This window comes from Papaver somniferum, chromosome 5, assembly GCF_003573695.1.
Source record: "Papaver somniferum cultivar HN1 chromosome 5, ASM357369v1, whole genome shotgun sequence".
Classification (NCBI taxonomy): Eukaryota; Viridiplantae; Streptophyta; class Magnoliopsida; order Ranunculales; family Papaveraceae; genus Papaver; species Papaver somniferum.
Genome location: NC_039362.1, coordinates 74,572,313 through 74,589,507, shown reverse-complemented (window position 1 = coordinate 74,589,507; position 17,195 = coordinate 74,572,313). Strand labels below are relative to the sequence as shown.

The window sequence follows — 17,195 nt, the reverse complement described above, 5'->3', positions numbered from 1 at the left end:
TTGTTTTTGTTGAAAGCTATCGGAAATGGCTTTATATTTCTATCAGCTCATATTCATGAACTTTTAGATAGGTAGTTTGAGGGAGTTTGGAAGGGTTGGATTAAGATGTGACGGAAAAAAGAAAAACAAAGAATGAAATTAAGAAGTGTCTTCCTTTCTTATAGGACAAAAGCACCATCTTTTCGAACACCAAATCAAATTTGCGAAGCGACAGGGCGAGGCGTAGCCATATCACATCAAACTAAAAAAATGGTTAAAAGAAAATAGAATGACTGTGGATGGTTTTCAGGTCTGGTAGCTTACTTAGTATAATTTGTTTGCTTTCAAAAGCAATGTAATTCACCACAAAATGGTGTTGTTGCAAATTGAAGCCTTTTATCTCAATCATCCAGTTGAACCTGGTTGTATATATATACTTATTTAAGAACAACATTATGTGGTTATGAGAACAATTGCCGCTTAATTATCCTTCTTATCCACAAAACCATATCACTTTCTATTCAAGTGAAGTGCAAATTTAAATGTGATTTGCATATAATTTTCGTACCATTAAATATTGGGACTGGGCGAGGCGAAGCCGAGCTTTACCAAATCATATTGTTACTTGGCGAGGCGAAGCCGAGCCTTACCAAATCATATCGTTACTGGGCGAGACGAAGCCGAGCTTTACCACATCATATCGGGACTGGGCGAGGCGAAGCCGAGCCTTACCGATCATATCGGGACGGACTGGGCGAGGCGAAGCCGAGCTTTACCAAATCAAAAATATTGTTCAAAGAAGTGATGCATTGTGTTTGTAGTTGGTGCATGACTACGTCGTTCTATTTATAATTGTAGATTGAATTGGTGAACCAAGTTTCCGTCCCGGCACAAAATCTAGTTTTCTTTTAAACGTCTAACAAAATTGATTATTTTTCTTCCTTTTTCTGTATGTTGCGGTTCAATAATCTTCTTACGCTAGAAGAAATAGGACAGCGAGCCATACCACAAACACGAATGCTTTCAGTTAATGTGCGTGTCGGTAACTAATTTAGCTGTGAGGGGACGTCCCACTTCCCCATACCGGCATACCCATATTATCTCCTGTTTTCGTCGCGACACAAAAGAAAGTCTTAAGAACCATTCAAGTCTGTTATCGGACACTGATTGTCATTGCAAGTTGTTGCGAGACCCACTGAGATTCAGTGCACGGGCAAGGCTGCAGCGCAGGAAGTTATTCTTGATTGGGTTCCTCATTAACTTTTGGCAGATGTGCTGGAACCCCACTCATCAATTTATTACTGTTAGACCCACACCCCACTCTGTTGGATCCAATCCAATTTATGTTCACAAATTACTTATCTTCTCTTTACTATTCTTCAACGTACACGAATGGATTTAATCACGTTTACATTCTGCCCCACCTATCTACAGGCCATCAGCGAAAGTATGTTGCTGGTTATTTAGTACACCTATACGATAAAAGTATGCCACAAATATGGTTCAAGAAGTACCATGAAACAATAAACAAATAGAGAGAATTTTTTTCTTTTTGATGAAGATGGGACCACATTTCATTCAATCCAAAAAAGATGATTACATGATTGTTTACAAGGAAAAGAACATCAAAATACAAGAATATTAAAACCCAAACACAAATAAAAATACCAATTACATGTAATTCGCGAAGAGAAAGAGCAAAATACCCAAATACAAATAAAGGTGATTACATGATTGTTTACAAGAAAAAGAACATCAAAATACAAGAATATTAAAACCCAAATACAAATAAAGATACCAATTACATGTAATTCGCGAAGAGAAAGAGCAAAATACCGCAAAAGTACCCAATTTTTGTATGAAAAGTGAGAGAAAAGATGGTATAATCCGGAATCAATTCCAACCATTTTGAATGTTTGTCTTCTATAACAAGAGATGCTCCAAAAAGAAAGGAGTGCTTAGCCCTTGATCTTGTATTTATATGAACGACAGACCCGGATGCCCTAAATCCCTTTTGTTGAGGATGAACTCAAAGTGATGTCGTGTTGAATCGTCGATGTTCTCGGATCTACAATAACATGTCATCAACCAACCAACAAAGATTGAACAAATCACCACCAAAGTGAAGAAATAATCGCCCTCAAACCGAAAAAAGAATCGCCAAAAAGCGAAGATAAAATCACCAAAACGGTGAAGAAATGTGTCAAAATACACCACAAATTAAAAAACAACATCTTATTCAATCAGAAAATCTACTAAAACAAAATAAAAACAATAATCCTTGCTCAGACTTTTGAGTTTTTTTAGAAGGGAAGAGAAAGGAAAGAAGAAAGAGAAGGTGATAAAAAGGAAACAATACCATTAATTTTAATGGTATTAATTTAAATAGAGAGAAATTTTGAGTGATCATCTTAATCTCTTTAAGAGATCTGTATAGGCATTGTTTGGTAAAATTTATGATTATAGATAATCATAAATTGATAAGTGATTTTGATATAATTATTTTCAAAATAAATTTTTCCAAATATTTTTTTTCAAATAATTGATTATCTTAGAATGATAATCTCAAAAAGGAGAGGAAAGAACAATGATTTATGATATTTTTTCATCCTATGTTGTTTTTTTTGTCTCTCTCTTGATAGTTTAGATAAAATAAGAAGGAAAAAAAATCAATTTGAGTTTCTTAGAAAAAATAATTAATTATAATAAATTCTCAAAACAACTTTTTCCTGTTTATAGAAATAATGGATTTTTCAATTATAATTAAAATAAACAATTATTATACTAGTTACCAAACGCGTATAAAATCCATTATATTCTGCATAATGAATTATGGACTGATAATCTATTAAAATAATGGTTAACAAACAGCCCCATAGTATTTTGCGTGAGAATTTCTGTTTACAAGTCATGCAATGTGTTGCGACTTCACAAGACATGGCATAATGTTACGTCGAAAAACAAGATTGCTCAGTGGTCACCAATTTTCACGGGGTTGTCAATCTGGCGGATCCATGTAGCGGTCTTTGAATATTCGGTTGAGGTTGTATATCTTGATTTTAAGAAAACTAGATATCATAGTTAGGTTAGACAAAAATTAGAACATTTTTCTGTTTTTTTTTTCAATGAAAGATTAGATATAAAATTAATCTTTTACAAAAGGATAAATTAAAAGCACACAAATTCAGAATATATTCATAGTATGTGTAGCGGTATCAATTTATAAATTATTTGGTCTTACCGGATATTAAGAATTTGATAAATTTAACGAGATTATTAATACAATTAAATGTCCAAATCGGAAAATATTTTATAGTATTAGTATTCTTTTTGGTACAAATATATATTATAGTAACTTATGATCGGCATGTGGCTCAATTGGAAAGGATGAGCCAGTTCTTGATAAGGTCACTATTGGGGAAGAAAGAACACTTATAAAGTCATGCTATTTGAAGAGCCGAAGGATCAGTAAACCGTCATTTAAAAGTGGGAAACCAAAATCGATGGAGTTGGTATTTAGAGGATCACATCACATGAATATTATTTTAGATATCTTTCTTTTTGCTGGCTTACTTTTCTCCCCGTTTCATAGTTTTCAACCCCTATCAATTTGGCCGCAATAGCATGGAACCCCTTTAATGCAATTCTTTTGCATATATTGCCTAATAACAAGTAGTTTACCCAAAAGCGCTCTTGTCATGAAGCATTTATAAATCATGGGCTTGACCGCTTGAGTCATTCTTGCATGGATATTTAGAGTCTTTTCTTCATGAACACCATTTCAAGGAATCTTTTAATTATTTTTATGTTGTAGATCAGATCTGTTTGTTAAAGCCACTAGTACATGAAATCCTATCCTTGACCCATCTTTGACTATTCATTGACCACCACACGAAAATGAATTAGTGAACTGCATGAGATTTCTACTTAATCAGGTACTTACATTCTCATTACAGGTTAGCCGAATTTTCAAAATTGGACTGTCCTAGATCCGGCCTATGTTAGTTGCCCCAATTCTAGAAAGTAATAGGCTATGCATAAATAGCAAAAGATATGACAGTCAAGCAATATACTTTGGAACCGAGAGATGCGAACTTTCTTTAAGTGAAACTCTTATAAAATTTCTAGTTTTTTATTATGAATTTCATAGTTTTCGTGTCAGATCCATCATTTTCAAATTGATTTCCTATCCTTCAAATTAGAGTATAATATTTCTAGGCATTTGAATTCCCCTCTGGATTCACTCTTATACTTACAGTTATACCACGACAAAAGTTGTTTTTGAAGTCGGAGAAAACATGGTTTCAGGCCATGTCTATTTGAAGCCAATCAAACTTTCAAATATTAGAATAAAGATAAGAAATTTAAGTGTATTCCGTTTGGGATTGAGGCTGGCTTTATAGTTTATACACGCAAAAGTCAAAAGTCAATAGTCAATTTGGACTTAATTTATTAGTTACCATGTAGCACCAAGATTAGTATATGCTCCTAGATTAAGTATATAACATCCTGAGAGAATGAGAGATTAATGAAGTAACACAGCCAAGAAAATAATGACAAATATAAAGTGTTATAAATCCATTATTAAAAATTTAAAAATGATTAACTAAATAAGAAAGGCCATAAGAAATGAACCTAAAGATGGAAAAATCCTTGTATTATCTACTAAAAACCCGATATATCTGATTGGTGATTACAAATTTACCTAAAAAGTGAAAAAGAACAAGAACAAGTACCCCCATCCATGTAAATATAGAAAATCCCACAGGTAGAAATTATTATTATTATTACATGATGATGATGATGATGTGATGCATGATAATTCCAAAATACAAGTCCTTCATGTATGCTGATGGAATTTAAAAGGCATGAGTTTTGTTGATGGGTGAATCAGCAATTTTAAGAGTTTTCTGAATGAGTTTCTGAGCTTTTCTACTGCTGATTTCAATCCTCATACTTTCACTCTTATCTATCTTATCATAATAATTAGCTGAAGCAGCAGCTTTGTGGTTGTAGTTGTGCTTTGATGATGATCCTGACTTCAATCCTTTCAGTTTTGATTTTATTGTCACCACAAATCTCTCTAATCCCATCATCTTAACTAAGAAGTATTACAAAAACCTGCAGGTAATTAACACAAAAACAAAACAAACAAAGTGAGCAAGCAAGAAAGAAGAATTATACTCCTTCATGATTAAATAATAAGTAGAGAAATGAAAGTAGAGATGGTTGTAAGAGAAAAAACCTGAATGATGATAAACAGTTGGAGACCCTGAAGGTTGGAGATGGTAGGGAATAGGGATGGAAAGAAAGCACCAAGAGAGAGAGATGGCCAAGAAAGTTTTACTGAATGATTATAATTTATATATAAGCCTTCTAGGGGAGGCGTGTCAAGGATTTATATGGGCATTTGCAAAAGGAGCCTTGATGTGATGATGTGTAATTTACGTAAATACCCCTGCTTTCCTATTGTTACCCTGTAATCTTGTTAAACTTGTCTTTCTTCTAGATGTGTCATATTATCAGATCCTTGTACAACGGTCGTAAATGTTGGTGAATTAATGGAGGAACAGTGTATAAAACACCGTCTTTAATGTCACTCTAGTAGCTTAGATGTGGAGTATGTGTTATCAAAAATGAGTGTGGGGTGTCAGCGTGTGGCGAAGCCAAAATTCTACATCAAATTAAAATAAAAATCTGAAAAAAGATTTATGTACAATAATATGAAATGTTACACATTATGAAAACGGAAATACATGGTTCAAATGGACGAGTAAAAATTAGTATGGGTGAAATGAACACCAAAAAAATAGGAAGGATGAAACTGGATGCGTCCTGATGTAAATTAAAAAAATAGTAAGGATGAAACTGGATGCGTCTTGATGTAAATTAAAAGTAAGAAAAAGTATTTGAAAATGGGTAGGATGAAACTGTTTATATCCTGTCTATTTTTACATTTTTGTCCATTTAAACAGTATCAAAATCTAAATGTCATTTTCACCCAGGAATTATTGATTTTGATCTTTTTAATCAATTTTATGTTATGAAAAGTAAGCCTAAAAATATGACAAGAGATAGACCTCGAGGATATTCTCCGAATGCAAAGTTAGTAGATTCTAATATAAAAGATGATGGGTCCAATCCATGGTATACAAAGGCCACACACAAAGGCGGAAGGCCATACGAGTTATACGTAGGGGTGAGCATGGGACGGTTTTCGCCTCATCCGCATCCAATCCATTGCACTACGGATTTTATCCGCATGGATTTTGCATCCAATGGATGCACGGATGGACGGATTGGATGCGGATAATCCAATGAATTAATTTTTGTTAAAATTTATAGTAAAGAAAATAAGCTGACACAAATGACTCCTTATAAAATCTACATATCCTATATATGTATACAAATATAAATATGTCATGTACAACATCCAAGCAAACATCTTAAAAATTCCTAAATGATCCATAGTATTTTCTAGAACTATATAAATTCCCTTAATTTAATGGATATGGATGTCCAACGAATTTTCAAAGCTGCATCCGGGTCCGATTCGTTGTTCGTTGGATTTCAAAAATTTCATCCGCATCCAACCCATTAACAAACGGTCCGGACATCCATCCGCAAATGAACAGTTGGTCCGGTTAAATCAGCCGATTAGGGTCGAAATGCTCACCCCTAACTTATACGTATGCATGGCGAGTAGATTGAGCACTTATAACTTGTTGTTTTCCTTCGGGGTTTGCGCTTTTTCCTTTTGTTTTTGACACTTTTCTCTTTCGAACAAGTGCTTTTTCTTTGTACACGTATACACTTGATGCCATTCGGCTTCTAGTTTATGTGATGCAAAATCGAGTTTAAAAATTAACTTATCTCTTTAACTTAACCGGCTAAGGTTTTCTGTTTCTCTGCTTTTGGATTTTCCTTTTGGAAATGGAACACATAATTTCCTCCTTAGCGCAAGTTGATTGCATGGGCTGTTTCTTTCTCTATCTCCCAATCTATGTATATAGACATTTTCGTGATATTCCTTTTTATTCAAAAATCAACAATTCTGACATATTTAACTTAATTTCCTACATTTACACCAAAAGGTTTAAAAATAAGTCAAAAGACAGAAAAGAAAATAATACAACAGAACAGACGCCCCTACAATTACACGGCATAACTCCATGCATGGAGACAATGGAGATTTGAATCTCATAATATGAAACCAAACCGAAAGGGAGCTCAAAAAATTACTCCTCTCCTCACGTTTATCATCTACACTTGGTTTTTATAGTCAAAAGAACCAAACCGAAAGGGGAGGAGAGAAAAAAATGACAGGATGAGAAAATAAATAACAGACTCGAAAGCGATCTTAAGTCACAAAAATATACGTCATTAAACGTTTTTCATGCTTGTACACAAATCGTATTCCGCTTTATTAAATCGTAAAAGACTACGTGGTAAGACAAGTAAATATTCATTTTGTTTTCCAAAAAATTGGCTGTAAGTTTTTGATTTACCATTCAATAGACTACAGTACAGACTAGTTCCAGATACTACTCACGATTTCAGAACCTCAGTCCTTGGTCCATTTTGTGTATGGTTGGAACTTGGAAGTAAAGATGCAGTAGCATTTTTAAGACTTGGCCCCAGTTTGAGGTACCGTTTAGGGACCATTGAGTGTGAAAATGACACAATAAGCCACATTAATTCCGAGCTGCAGGCTCACTCACATTAATCAATAATGAATACAATTGTTATGTGGTCAAATATGGATTTTATCAGAAGCATTAAGTGGTGATCGCTTCTAATAGGGTTTGATTTGATACCATCTTATCTGATGGTAACCTCAAAATTTGTTATTTGAATTAAGTCAAAGTTATAACCAATAGGGAGCTACTGGCCACCTCTAGACTATAGAGTAGTTATAACCTGTCAAGAGATATTTAGGACCAGATTTATTTATTAGGGGGACTAGCTAGGCCTAGGAGTATATCTAGTTAAGAATTTCCCCACCCCCACTGTTTCAGTTTACGTCCTGGTTAGCAATTCGGAATACGTCAAACTCACGGCACGTGATACGTACGAGTATTATTCGGATTCTTAAAAATCAAATTTGATCAATAGTCCGGTCAACGGTTCGTGATATGGCTGTAAGTCGGAACGACGTATGGACGTGTATAATTCGATTTACAAATATGAAAACGACACTTAAAATTCGTTATATATTAAATTAATGAAAAATGCATTTTCTAACGTTATATTATGATTTAAACAAAGTATTACGTATTAAATAGGTAACACATCGAGTATAATCAACAACCAGCATGTAGTTCAATTCAATGGTTGGGGAGGTGTTTGGCAATCAGAAAGTCATAGGTTCGACTCTCATCTCATCGCCCTAATTTTTTTCTTTTTTTCGAAGAGAAGATTATATTAAAAAGAACAAAGAAACCGAGCATCAAATCAAGGTTAATACAACAAAGATTACATACACATTAGAGTATCTCAATTATTCCTAGTATCGTTGTCACAAAATCATAAGACTACCAAGTGCTTAACCAAATCAATATTTTCTTGCACACTCTTGTGACAACCTCAAAAACTCTTATATTCCTCTCCTTCCACAAAATTCAACAAACCGACTCTTGTGACAACCTCAAAAACTCTTATATTCCTCTCCTTCCACAAAATTCAACAAACCGCATAATGTAAGATTTGCCAAACATCCTTAACCAAATCGAAGAGAAGATTATATTAAAAATAAAAAAGAAACCGAGCATCAAACCAAGGTTAATACAACAAATATTACATACACATTAGAGTATCCCAATTACTCCACATTAAACTAGGATCAACATACTTAAAAGTATCGTTGTCACAAGATCATAAGACTACCAATTGCTTAACCAAATCAATATTTTCTTGCACACTCTTGTGACAACCTCAAAAACTCTTCCATTCCTCTCCTTCCACAAAATCCAACAAACCGCATAATGTAAGATTTGTCAAACATCCTTACCTCTCCCTTGCAACACATTGTTAGACCATGCTTCGAACAGTTGAATCAAAGTACTTGGCAATGGCCAGGCTATCCTAAAGGATTTGATGAATAATTCCAAATCTCAAAAGAGTACTTACAATGAATGAACATGTGATTTGCTGACTCCCTGATGTCGTTGCATAAAACACACTGCTCGCTATCAATGTTTACACCTCGATGTCGCAACATATCTCTGGTAGGTAATGAATCATGGAAAATATCCCAAATGATAAAACTCACCTTGTTTGGAATGTTACCTTTCCAAAGGAACTTATCGAAGTCGCATTCTTCAAGGTTGCCAGAAAGTCTTTCATAACATCTTGGGGTATTAAAATTCTCCATAATCTCCAACTCATCGTCCGCTTCAACAAGCTCAGGAACATGATTTAAGTCACGCCTCAAAAGATCCTATTCTAATTAAGGGTGCACAGGAACCGAGCCGGACCGGCGGACCGTCCCGGAACCGGTGGAACCGTACCTGGTTTTGTACCGAACCGAGGAAGGGGGTACAGGTACCGGTCCAAAAAATAGGAACCGGGACTAAGCAGGTATAGGTACACGGTCTTTCCCTAGTCCCGTACCGTCCCGGACCGAATGTACCGAATAATTCTAACCATTGGATTTAGGGGTAGTAGTTATGTACGAGTCTGTGATGGTATTGGGTTTTGTTTTACGCCGGAAAATAGTGAAGAAGCTGTAGATGTTGGTGTTCAAATTGAATATGAACGGAGAGTACAGGGCAGGACGATTGGTTTGAACAAGATATTATCCGAGAAGAATGAAGAGGAAGAGTGGGTTCGTGTCTGATTCAATCTTACAGTCAAAGAAGCTCGAGTTTGGAAGCTAGAAAGGTCAGTGAAGAAGAACGAGGATGAGATGCCATTGATTTGAATGGAAGTGTGTTGCCGTGGTTTCAGAATGAATCATTGAGAATAATGTGTGCTCTCGAGAATTTTTGAATGTTATTGTTGTTGGAATCGAATTGGTTTGCAGGGAAGGAGATGATTTGCGGTCCTCAAAATACAAGTAGTGCATAACCCTTATCAGCTCGCAATACGCACATTGAATGCTTGAGAAAATGCTTGAACGGCAGGTCATGTCCTCAGGCAGGTCTGTTTCACGGCCAAGTTTTCTGCCATTGGTTATGACGTAATTGTGGGGATCATATGGAGATACGGGTTTGTGCTAGAATGAAGTTACAGCGAAAATAATTAATCTTTGTGCCAGTATGGTGCGGATTGAACTTGAATTTCCAGCGAGAAGATAGAGTGTTGTTGTTGTTGTTAAACTCAAAGAATGTTTCTTATTAACAGGAAATTTTTTGTTTGGAACCGAGTCTAGTACCGGAACCGTATCTAGTACCGTACTGGTCCCGAATAGTACCGGAACCGAGGTACAGGGTACAGGTACCGGTCCAAAATTTTGGAACCGAGTCTAGGGAGGTACAGGTACTCAGTCTCGGCAAGAACCGAGCCGAACCGTACCGTGTGCACCCTTAATTCTAATTGCTCATTCAAATTTAATGGTCTCTTAAAATCACAAACCCAAACTCCATTTTCTATCATGTCATAAATTGTTGCGTCCTTAGCCTTCACCGCCTTGTAAAAAACTGGAAACAAGTCTTGCAATTTTCCTATGTCTAGCCAACGATCCTTCCAAAAGCGGATGCCTTTACCATTTCTTACCGTGAAAGTCGCCATATTTTGTACCGTCGTCACCATGCTAGTAACGTTCTTCCACAAACTCCTACCATGTGGCTTATTATCCACATCAGGAATTAATAATTCACTATTATGAGCAAATTTTTCATTTACTAACTTTCTCCAAAGACTAGTTTTGGACTTCGAAAATCTCCAAATCCACTTTACTAGCAATGATTGATTAATCTTCCTCAAATTTTTCACACCTAAACCCTCAATCACCTTAGGAACACAAAGCTTCTTCCAAAAAACCCACACTAATTTCATTCTACCTTGCACCGCACCCCACAAAAAGTTGCGCATAATCTTAATCATTCTTTTCTCCACGCTCAAAGGTAAGTGAAAAAGAGACAAATAATAAATTGGCAAGCTCGCAAGACAACTCTTAATGAGAATTAATCTACCTGCTTTATTAAGTTGTCTTTTCTTCCATGACGCTAGCTTTTGCTCCATTCTAATCAAAACATGTTCCCAAACTGATGTGTTGCTCCAATGTGCACCAATCGGCATCCCAAGGTAAGTAAACGACAATATTTCTGTCTTGCAACCTAGCTCTCTAGCTAAAGCATCAATCACCCCATCGGCTCCCACACTAATCATAATACTCTTGTCTAAATTCAGCTTCAAACCCGTAATAGTTTCAAACACAAAAAGGATGATAAAAAGACGTCTGACTTCCTCCACCGAAGCATCAATAAAATCAAAGTATCATCCGCAAATTGAAAATGAGATATAATAGTACCGTGATCCACCACTTTGAAACCATAAATCTGACATCTTTCAACCGCATCATTTATTAACTTGGAAAGAATTTCGACCACCAGAAGAAACAAATACGGTGATAATGAATCCCCCTGTCTCAAACCCTTACTTGGTTTAAAATTTTCAGTCGAACCACCATTCACAAGAAGAGATAGATGAGTAGAAGTTACACACCATTTGATCCAAGAAATCCATTTGACGCCAAAATCGTGCTTCTGTAAGATTGTGAATAAACCTTGCCAATTAACATTATCAAAAGCTTTCTCCATGTTAATCTTCCACAGAATTCCAGGTTTCCTAGCCTTCAATCTGCTATCCACACACTCATTGGCAATTAGAACACCATCAAGAATTTGTTTACCGTGAATAATAGCCCCTTGGAAATCAGAAATAAGAACTAGCATCACCTTCTTCAGACGATTCGCAAGTAACTTGGATAAAATCCTATACACCATACCAATAAGACTTAATGTTATGTAGTCTCTAGGAGTACATGAGTCATTCTTTTTGGGAATAAGAGTGATGAAAGGGCAATTAAAGCGCCAATCAATTGAACCATACCTGTGAAAATCTTTGACTAGATTCATGAAGTCTTCTTTTACCGTGCTCCAACAATTCTTAAAGAACTCAGCAGTGAAGTTATCCGGTCCCGGAGATTTGTTACACCACATCCCAAACTTCTTCCTCCGAAAAATCACGCTCAAGTCATAATCTGTCTGCCTCTGCAATTTTCGGAAAGTGGAGATTTTTCATATTCGAATTAACCTCATCACCCTGTGAAAACAAGTTAATGTAAAAACTTTGAAGTTCTTCCTTAATAACATGTTGGTAAAAACAATCTACCCCTCCTATTTGAAGTTTCACAATTGTATTTCACTTTTTCCTTGCAATGGATATACTGTGAAAATACCTCGTATTTGAATCTCCCCATCTAAAGTTGTTTTGTTTTGACCTCAATTGCCATTTCCTTGCTTCCACTGCTTCTACATTCTCAACTTCAGCTTACACTGAGTTCTCTCCTCCAACTGAGAATGTTGAAGTGCACCTGTTTCCTCCAATATGTTAAGCTCATGAATCCGACCTGTAAGCTCAGATTTTTCCCTTGAAACTTGCCCAAACTCCTGAATTCTCCAAGGTGTTTCAAGTTTTCAAGCTTCAAAAAGAAACGTGTACTTGCACTTCCGGTATAAGCCATAACCTCCCACCAGCGCTTCACATTAGGAGCAAAGTCCTTATACTCTATCCATAGCCTATCTATCTTGAAATACGGCTTAGACGATATTATCGGTTCTGAAATAACCATTGATGGGTTGTGATCAGGTATTGTTCTAGTCAAAATAACCTGTAAAGCATTCGGAAAAACCTCTTCAAAATCATGGCTAAATAAGAAATGATCAAGCCTGCATAAAAGAGGATTAACTTGATTATTCGACAAAGTGAAGGAACCACCAATCAAGGGCTGGTCAATTAACTCGTGCTCCAGAATGTAATTGTTTAGCAACGCTGTATTTCTGCTATTACCATCTCCACGATTCCTCTCCTCGCTAGATCGTACAACATTCATATCTCCCCCAATACAGATAGGGCCAACCCACCAACTTCTCACTACTGCCATATCCTCCCAGAATTCTGTTCTTAGGAATCTTCTCGCAAGGACTATACAGGTTTGTCACAACCCATTGAAACCCATTAATCCTTGTTGAGAAAACTGAAGTTACGTTATTAAACCCAATTCTCTAGTCTAGTTTCTCAAATCTACTGCTATCTCATATGGATAATAAACCCCCGCTGCTGCCAACAGAAGGGATACAGTAGAAACTCTTCTAATTAATACTCGATTATTTAATAAACTCTCTTATATAATATTTTTGGTCGGTCCCGAGTCGGGGACAACGTGCCAAATTAATAATTCTCTAAAATTATAAGATAATACTTTTTTGATTACCTATGTAGGCCCCATATGAAATATAAATTACTAATGCATTATATATATAGTCAATACATTAATGATTTACGAAGACTTTTTGAAAAATGATTTAATTGTCTTCTGTTTTTTTGCTAAAATCAATATCGCATTGAATTTCATTTCTAATTTTTCATATATTGTAAGAATTTTTGGTGTTGTTGGATCATCCTTATTGTGCTTGCATGATGCTCTGGGAATTTCATCGGTCATTATTGATTTTTTGACACCTTTAATATGAGAAGCCATATTGTGTTTATGATTTGTTTGTGTCAGTAATATGATTTCATATTGTATTTATATAAAATATTTTTTATTTGTTAGTAAAATGATTTCATATTGTATTTCTATATGAAATATATATTTTATTTTTGGATTATCCATATTTGTTTAGAAACTAATTATTTGATACGAAATTTATCAATAAATTAATAATTACTAATTTATCGGTTAATTAATAAATTTTGTTGGTCCCGACAGCATTAATTTATAGAGTTTCTACTGTATATGCCCAGTCGAAATATCATCCTACCACAATTGCCTTACAAACTATTCTGACATACTTTGTATTTCCGTCTCTTGTAACAAACAAATCGCACACCTTTGAGAAGCTATCAAATTCTTAACAGAAATTTGCTTGTCGAAGTCGTTCATGCCTATGATGTTCCAACACAAAATTTTAAAATCCATTTAAAATTACTTCTTCCCTGGAAATACGGATCTCCTCAGCACTATTACTAACTTCATCATTTTCATTACCATTCTCCTCCTCGTGCTCATTATATGCATACTCTCCCTCTGGAGTTTCCTCAACAGTGTCGTCCCCTGCAACATTTCCAGCAACACCATTTTGACTTGTGAATCTCTGCCGATATCTACATACCAACGCAGTCATATTCTGTTTCAAAGTCTCCTTTTGAGCTGGGTTAATACTACCTTAGCTACAGGCCACCTGAACAAGGGACTGGACAGTGTTTGCTATCAGTTTTTCTTCCTCCGTTGTATCATTTTGCTGCACTGCTTCTAAGTTCTGCACCACTCTTTCTTCCATTTCGTTGCGTAGAGATTTAACTACTGAAGTGTTGTTCTCAGAAATATCCTCCCCTGAATCCTCGGTATGTTGTAAAGGACCAAATCTTGATCCCGTAGTCGACTTTGACGTTGAGTTCTGAGTACCAAAATTCTCAGTCTCAGTCATACTGCTATTTCGCCTAGGTATGAATCCCCAGCTCCCTTCTGTTGCCACTAAATCCACTTGCCTGTCCCCTGAGCTGATTATGGGAGTGTCGCCAATAGCTTCATGTACAGTTTTTGTACTGTTTGCATCACTTGGACTTAACCTTGCAGAGTCCATCATCTTGGCTTCGAATTCTTCCACCTTCTTCGTATACTCCTGATCTGACCATTCGTGCACAGGAGAGTAGTGCACATCCCATTCAACGGTTAAGACAATCTTCACTCCACCTAACTCCTGCACAACCACCGCAAGTATCTTTTGGTTATCTCCCCTCACCGATATCCTAAAGAAATGCACTCTGGAAGCTTTTTTAATGCCCAGTGTCTCAGCTGAAATAGCTTGCAACCCTCCTAATGCCTCCGCAATTAACTTGAAGGTTTCCTCTCCCCAATACTTCAGCGGCAAACCTCTAATCTTAAGCCATTGCACTGCTCTAGTCACCATCTCCATAGGAACAGTTGCGTCATTCCTAGGTGACTGTCTAGCCACAGCATTTTTGCTACCATTCTCCGTACCATTGTCTTTATTGTTACTAGGAAACTTAGGTATGTCTTCTCCCTGCCATTTGTAAACCTTAATTATAACTCCATCCTCCTCCCAAATAACTGGCATCCATAATTTTCTCCATTCAAAATCCTCCAACTGAACTAATGGCGTTAGTTTATTGGCTTCGTCCATTCATAAAATTCTGTCCCAACCAAATCTTCTTTTGACTAGTGTAGCAATTCTTCCCCAGCCAATGTTTTTCGACACCTTCACTACTCCTTTCAACTCCTCCTTATCCAAGCTTGGGTATACGGCAGCAGGTCTCAGACTGCCAATTAAGTTCCTTGATCCAGTTAAGCTTGGTGGGACAAAGTGTTGCAAGACTTGTGATAATACGTACCAGCAATGATAACTTTCTCCACAAGGAAAACATAGGCTGTAAGGTTTACCTTCTGCATTGTTTCTGAATCTTGAGACTCTTAAATACATTCCTTCATTGTTGTTTTGAACTTGAGCTAGGTATACATCTTCTCCTGCCCTCTCCTTCCATTTATCGTCGCCTGAGTCCTCCTCCATCATATTATCAACTACCTTTTTCAGCCATTCAATCATCAGCGAATGGAAAGCCAACCGAGCACGATATCCTATTTTGCCTCTCTTTATAATCTTCACAGTTCTAGTATTCCCAAAATACTCAATTCCGATTGAGAAAGTCTTGCGTTCCAACTGGAAATTTCTTACCTTTGGATCCTTTGTGCCATCAAATCTTCTTGTATCTGCTTCTTTAGACGAAGAAATTCCACCGTCTCTTGAACTGTGTTTCGAAAGCATTCTCGTAGTTCTTGCCTTTGACCGCCCAGTAATCATAGATTGATCAGGGAAAAAAAACCCTAAAAAAAATAAAAAGCGATAAAATGAACTCCACTAACCAATAAATCCCGACCCTAAGGGGAAGGATCAATGATCCGTCCTTAGACGGCGGAGAAGTGGAGAAGTTCAGTTAGCACACTGTCAAAATGAATCAATCAAGATTGATTCGATTGAGAGGCTGAGTTCGAAAAATTGAAAAATCGTCGTGAAAGAGAATGAGCGAAAATTTGGCTTTGAGTATTCACCATATTTTTTAACGTTTCACTCTTGTTGTTGAAAATATGAGATGCTTGATTAAGGGGTATCAGTGATCTAAATGCGCTTAGAATTGATTTTGAATTGAATACATTACAGCCTAGTTACCTAGAAATATTCGTATTCATGTACTCCGAGCAAATTTTTTTTTTTTTTTTTACTCGGTCAACTTAAAAATAAAATAAAAAGTGAAACTGTATAGGGACTAGGCTATATTAGTGCTAAGCCGTTAGGATGCACACCAAAAAGACCTATTTGAAACGAAAATAAACCTTTCCAGGCCATTCAACAGACTGAATGAAACCTAGTCAACCCTCATAAAACTCATAAATTTCCTCAGCCAACAAAAATGCTTGTTTGGCCGAGCATCAGCTGAAAAATTAGCCTCTCTGTAACCATGAATGAAGCTAATATTGGTACTCATAGCAGATCATTGTTATATAAATCTGAAGGTACGTGGACATGGACGGAGGTGTGGGATTTAGGATTCGGAAGACTTATTTTGTAAAAGGAACATAAATTTATGACTAGTGGTGGGCGGTTTAGATCGCCAAATGCATGCCTCACCCAAAACCAATAAATCAACAAGGAGATAGCGGAGTAAATTATTCACGAGTGTGAATCGAAGGATATTGATTTTTTTTTGGTCCCGAGCCTCACCATTAAGTAGCTAAAATTTCTACCAAAAAATAACGTTTCAGGTATCCACCTATTAAGTTTAGCACACCGGAAAAATATCATGATAGCACTTCCACACCTAGTTAGCAATTCGGGGTACGGAGGGGAGTTCGGACGTCATACGTACGACAACTATACGGATTCGGGCCGATCGGAATCGGTCAAAAATTCGGTCAATGGTACGTTGTTCGGAAATAATTCGGAACAACATACGTATGAGTATGATTTGTTTTT

General features: G+C 36.3%; 1 protein-coding gene across 1 annotated transcript; it reads right to left on the bottom strand.

The window, feature by feature from the left end:
- Nucleotides 1-7,013: 7,013 nt before the first annotated feature.
- On the bottom strand, nt 7,014-13,087 carry LOC113279185. Its single transcript, XM_026527890.1, has 5 exons — nt 12,479-13,087; nt 12,034-12,194; nt 11,453-11,916; nt 10,495-11,321; nt 7,014-7,055 (listed from the first exon to the last, which is right to left on the bottom strand). Exons 1-5 carry the CDS (start codon nt 13,085-13,087, stop codon nt 7,014-7,016), a joined length of 2,103 nt encoding a protein of 700 aa, XP_026383675.1.
- Nucleotides 13,088-17,195: the final 4,108 nt, after the last annotated feature.

Coding starts and splice junctions, on each gene's coding strand:
- LOC113279185 (XM_026527890.1), bottom strand. CDS start 13,087: ATGGCAGTAGTGAGAAGTTGGTGGGTTGGCCCTATCTGTATTGGGGGA. Junction 11,917..12,033: donor CTAGTCAAAGATTTTCACAG/GTATGGTTCAAT, acceptor TATGGTGTATAG/GATTTTATCCAAGTTACTTG. Junction 7,056..10,494: donor TAGAATTAAGGGTGCACACG/GTACGGTTCGGC, acceptor GTGTAAATGTAG/GAAATTAAGTTAAATATGTC.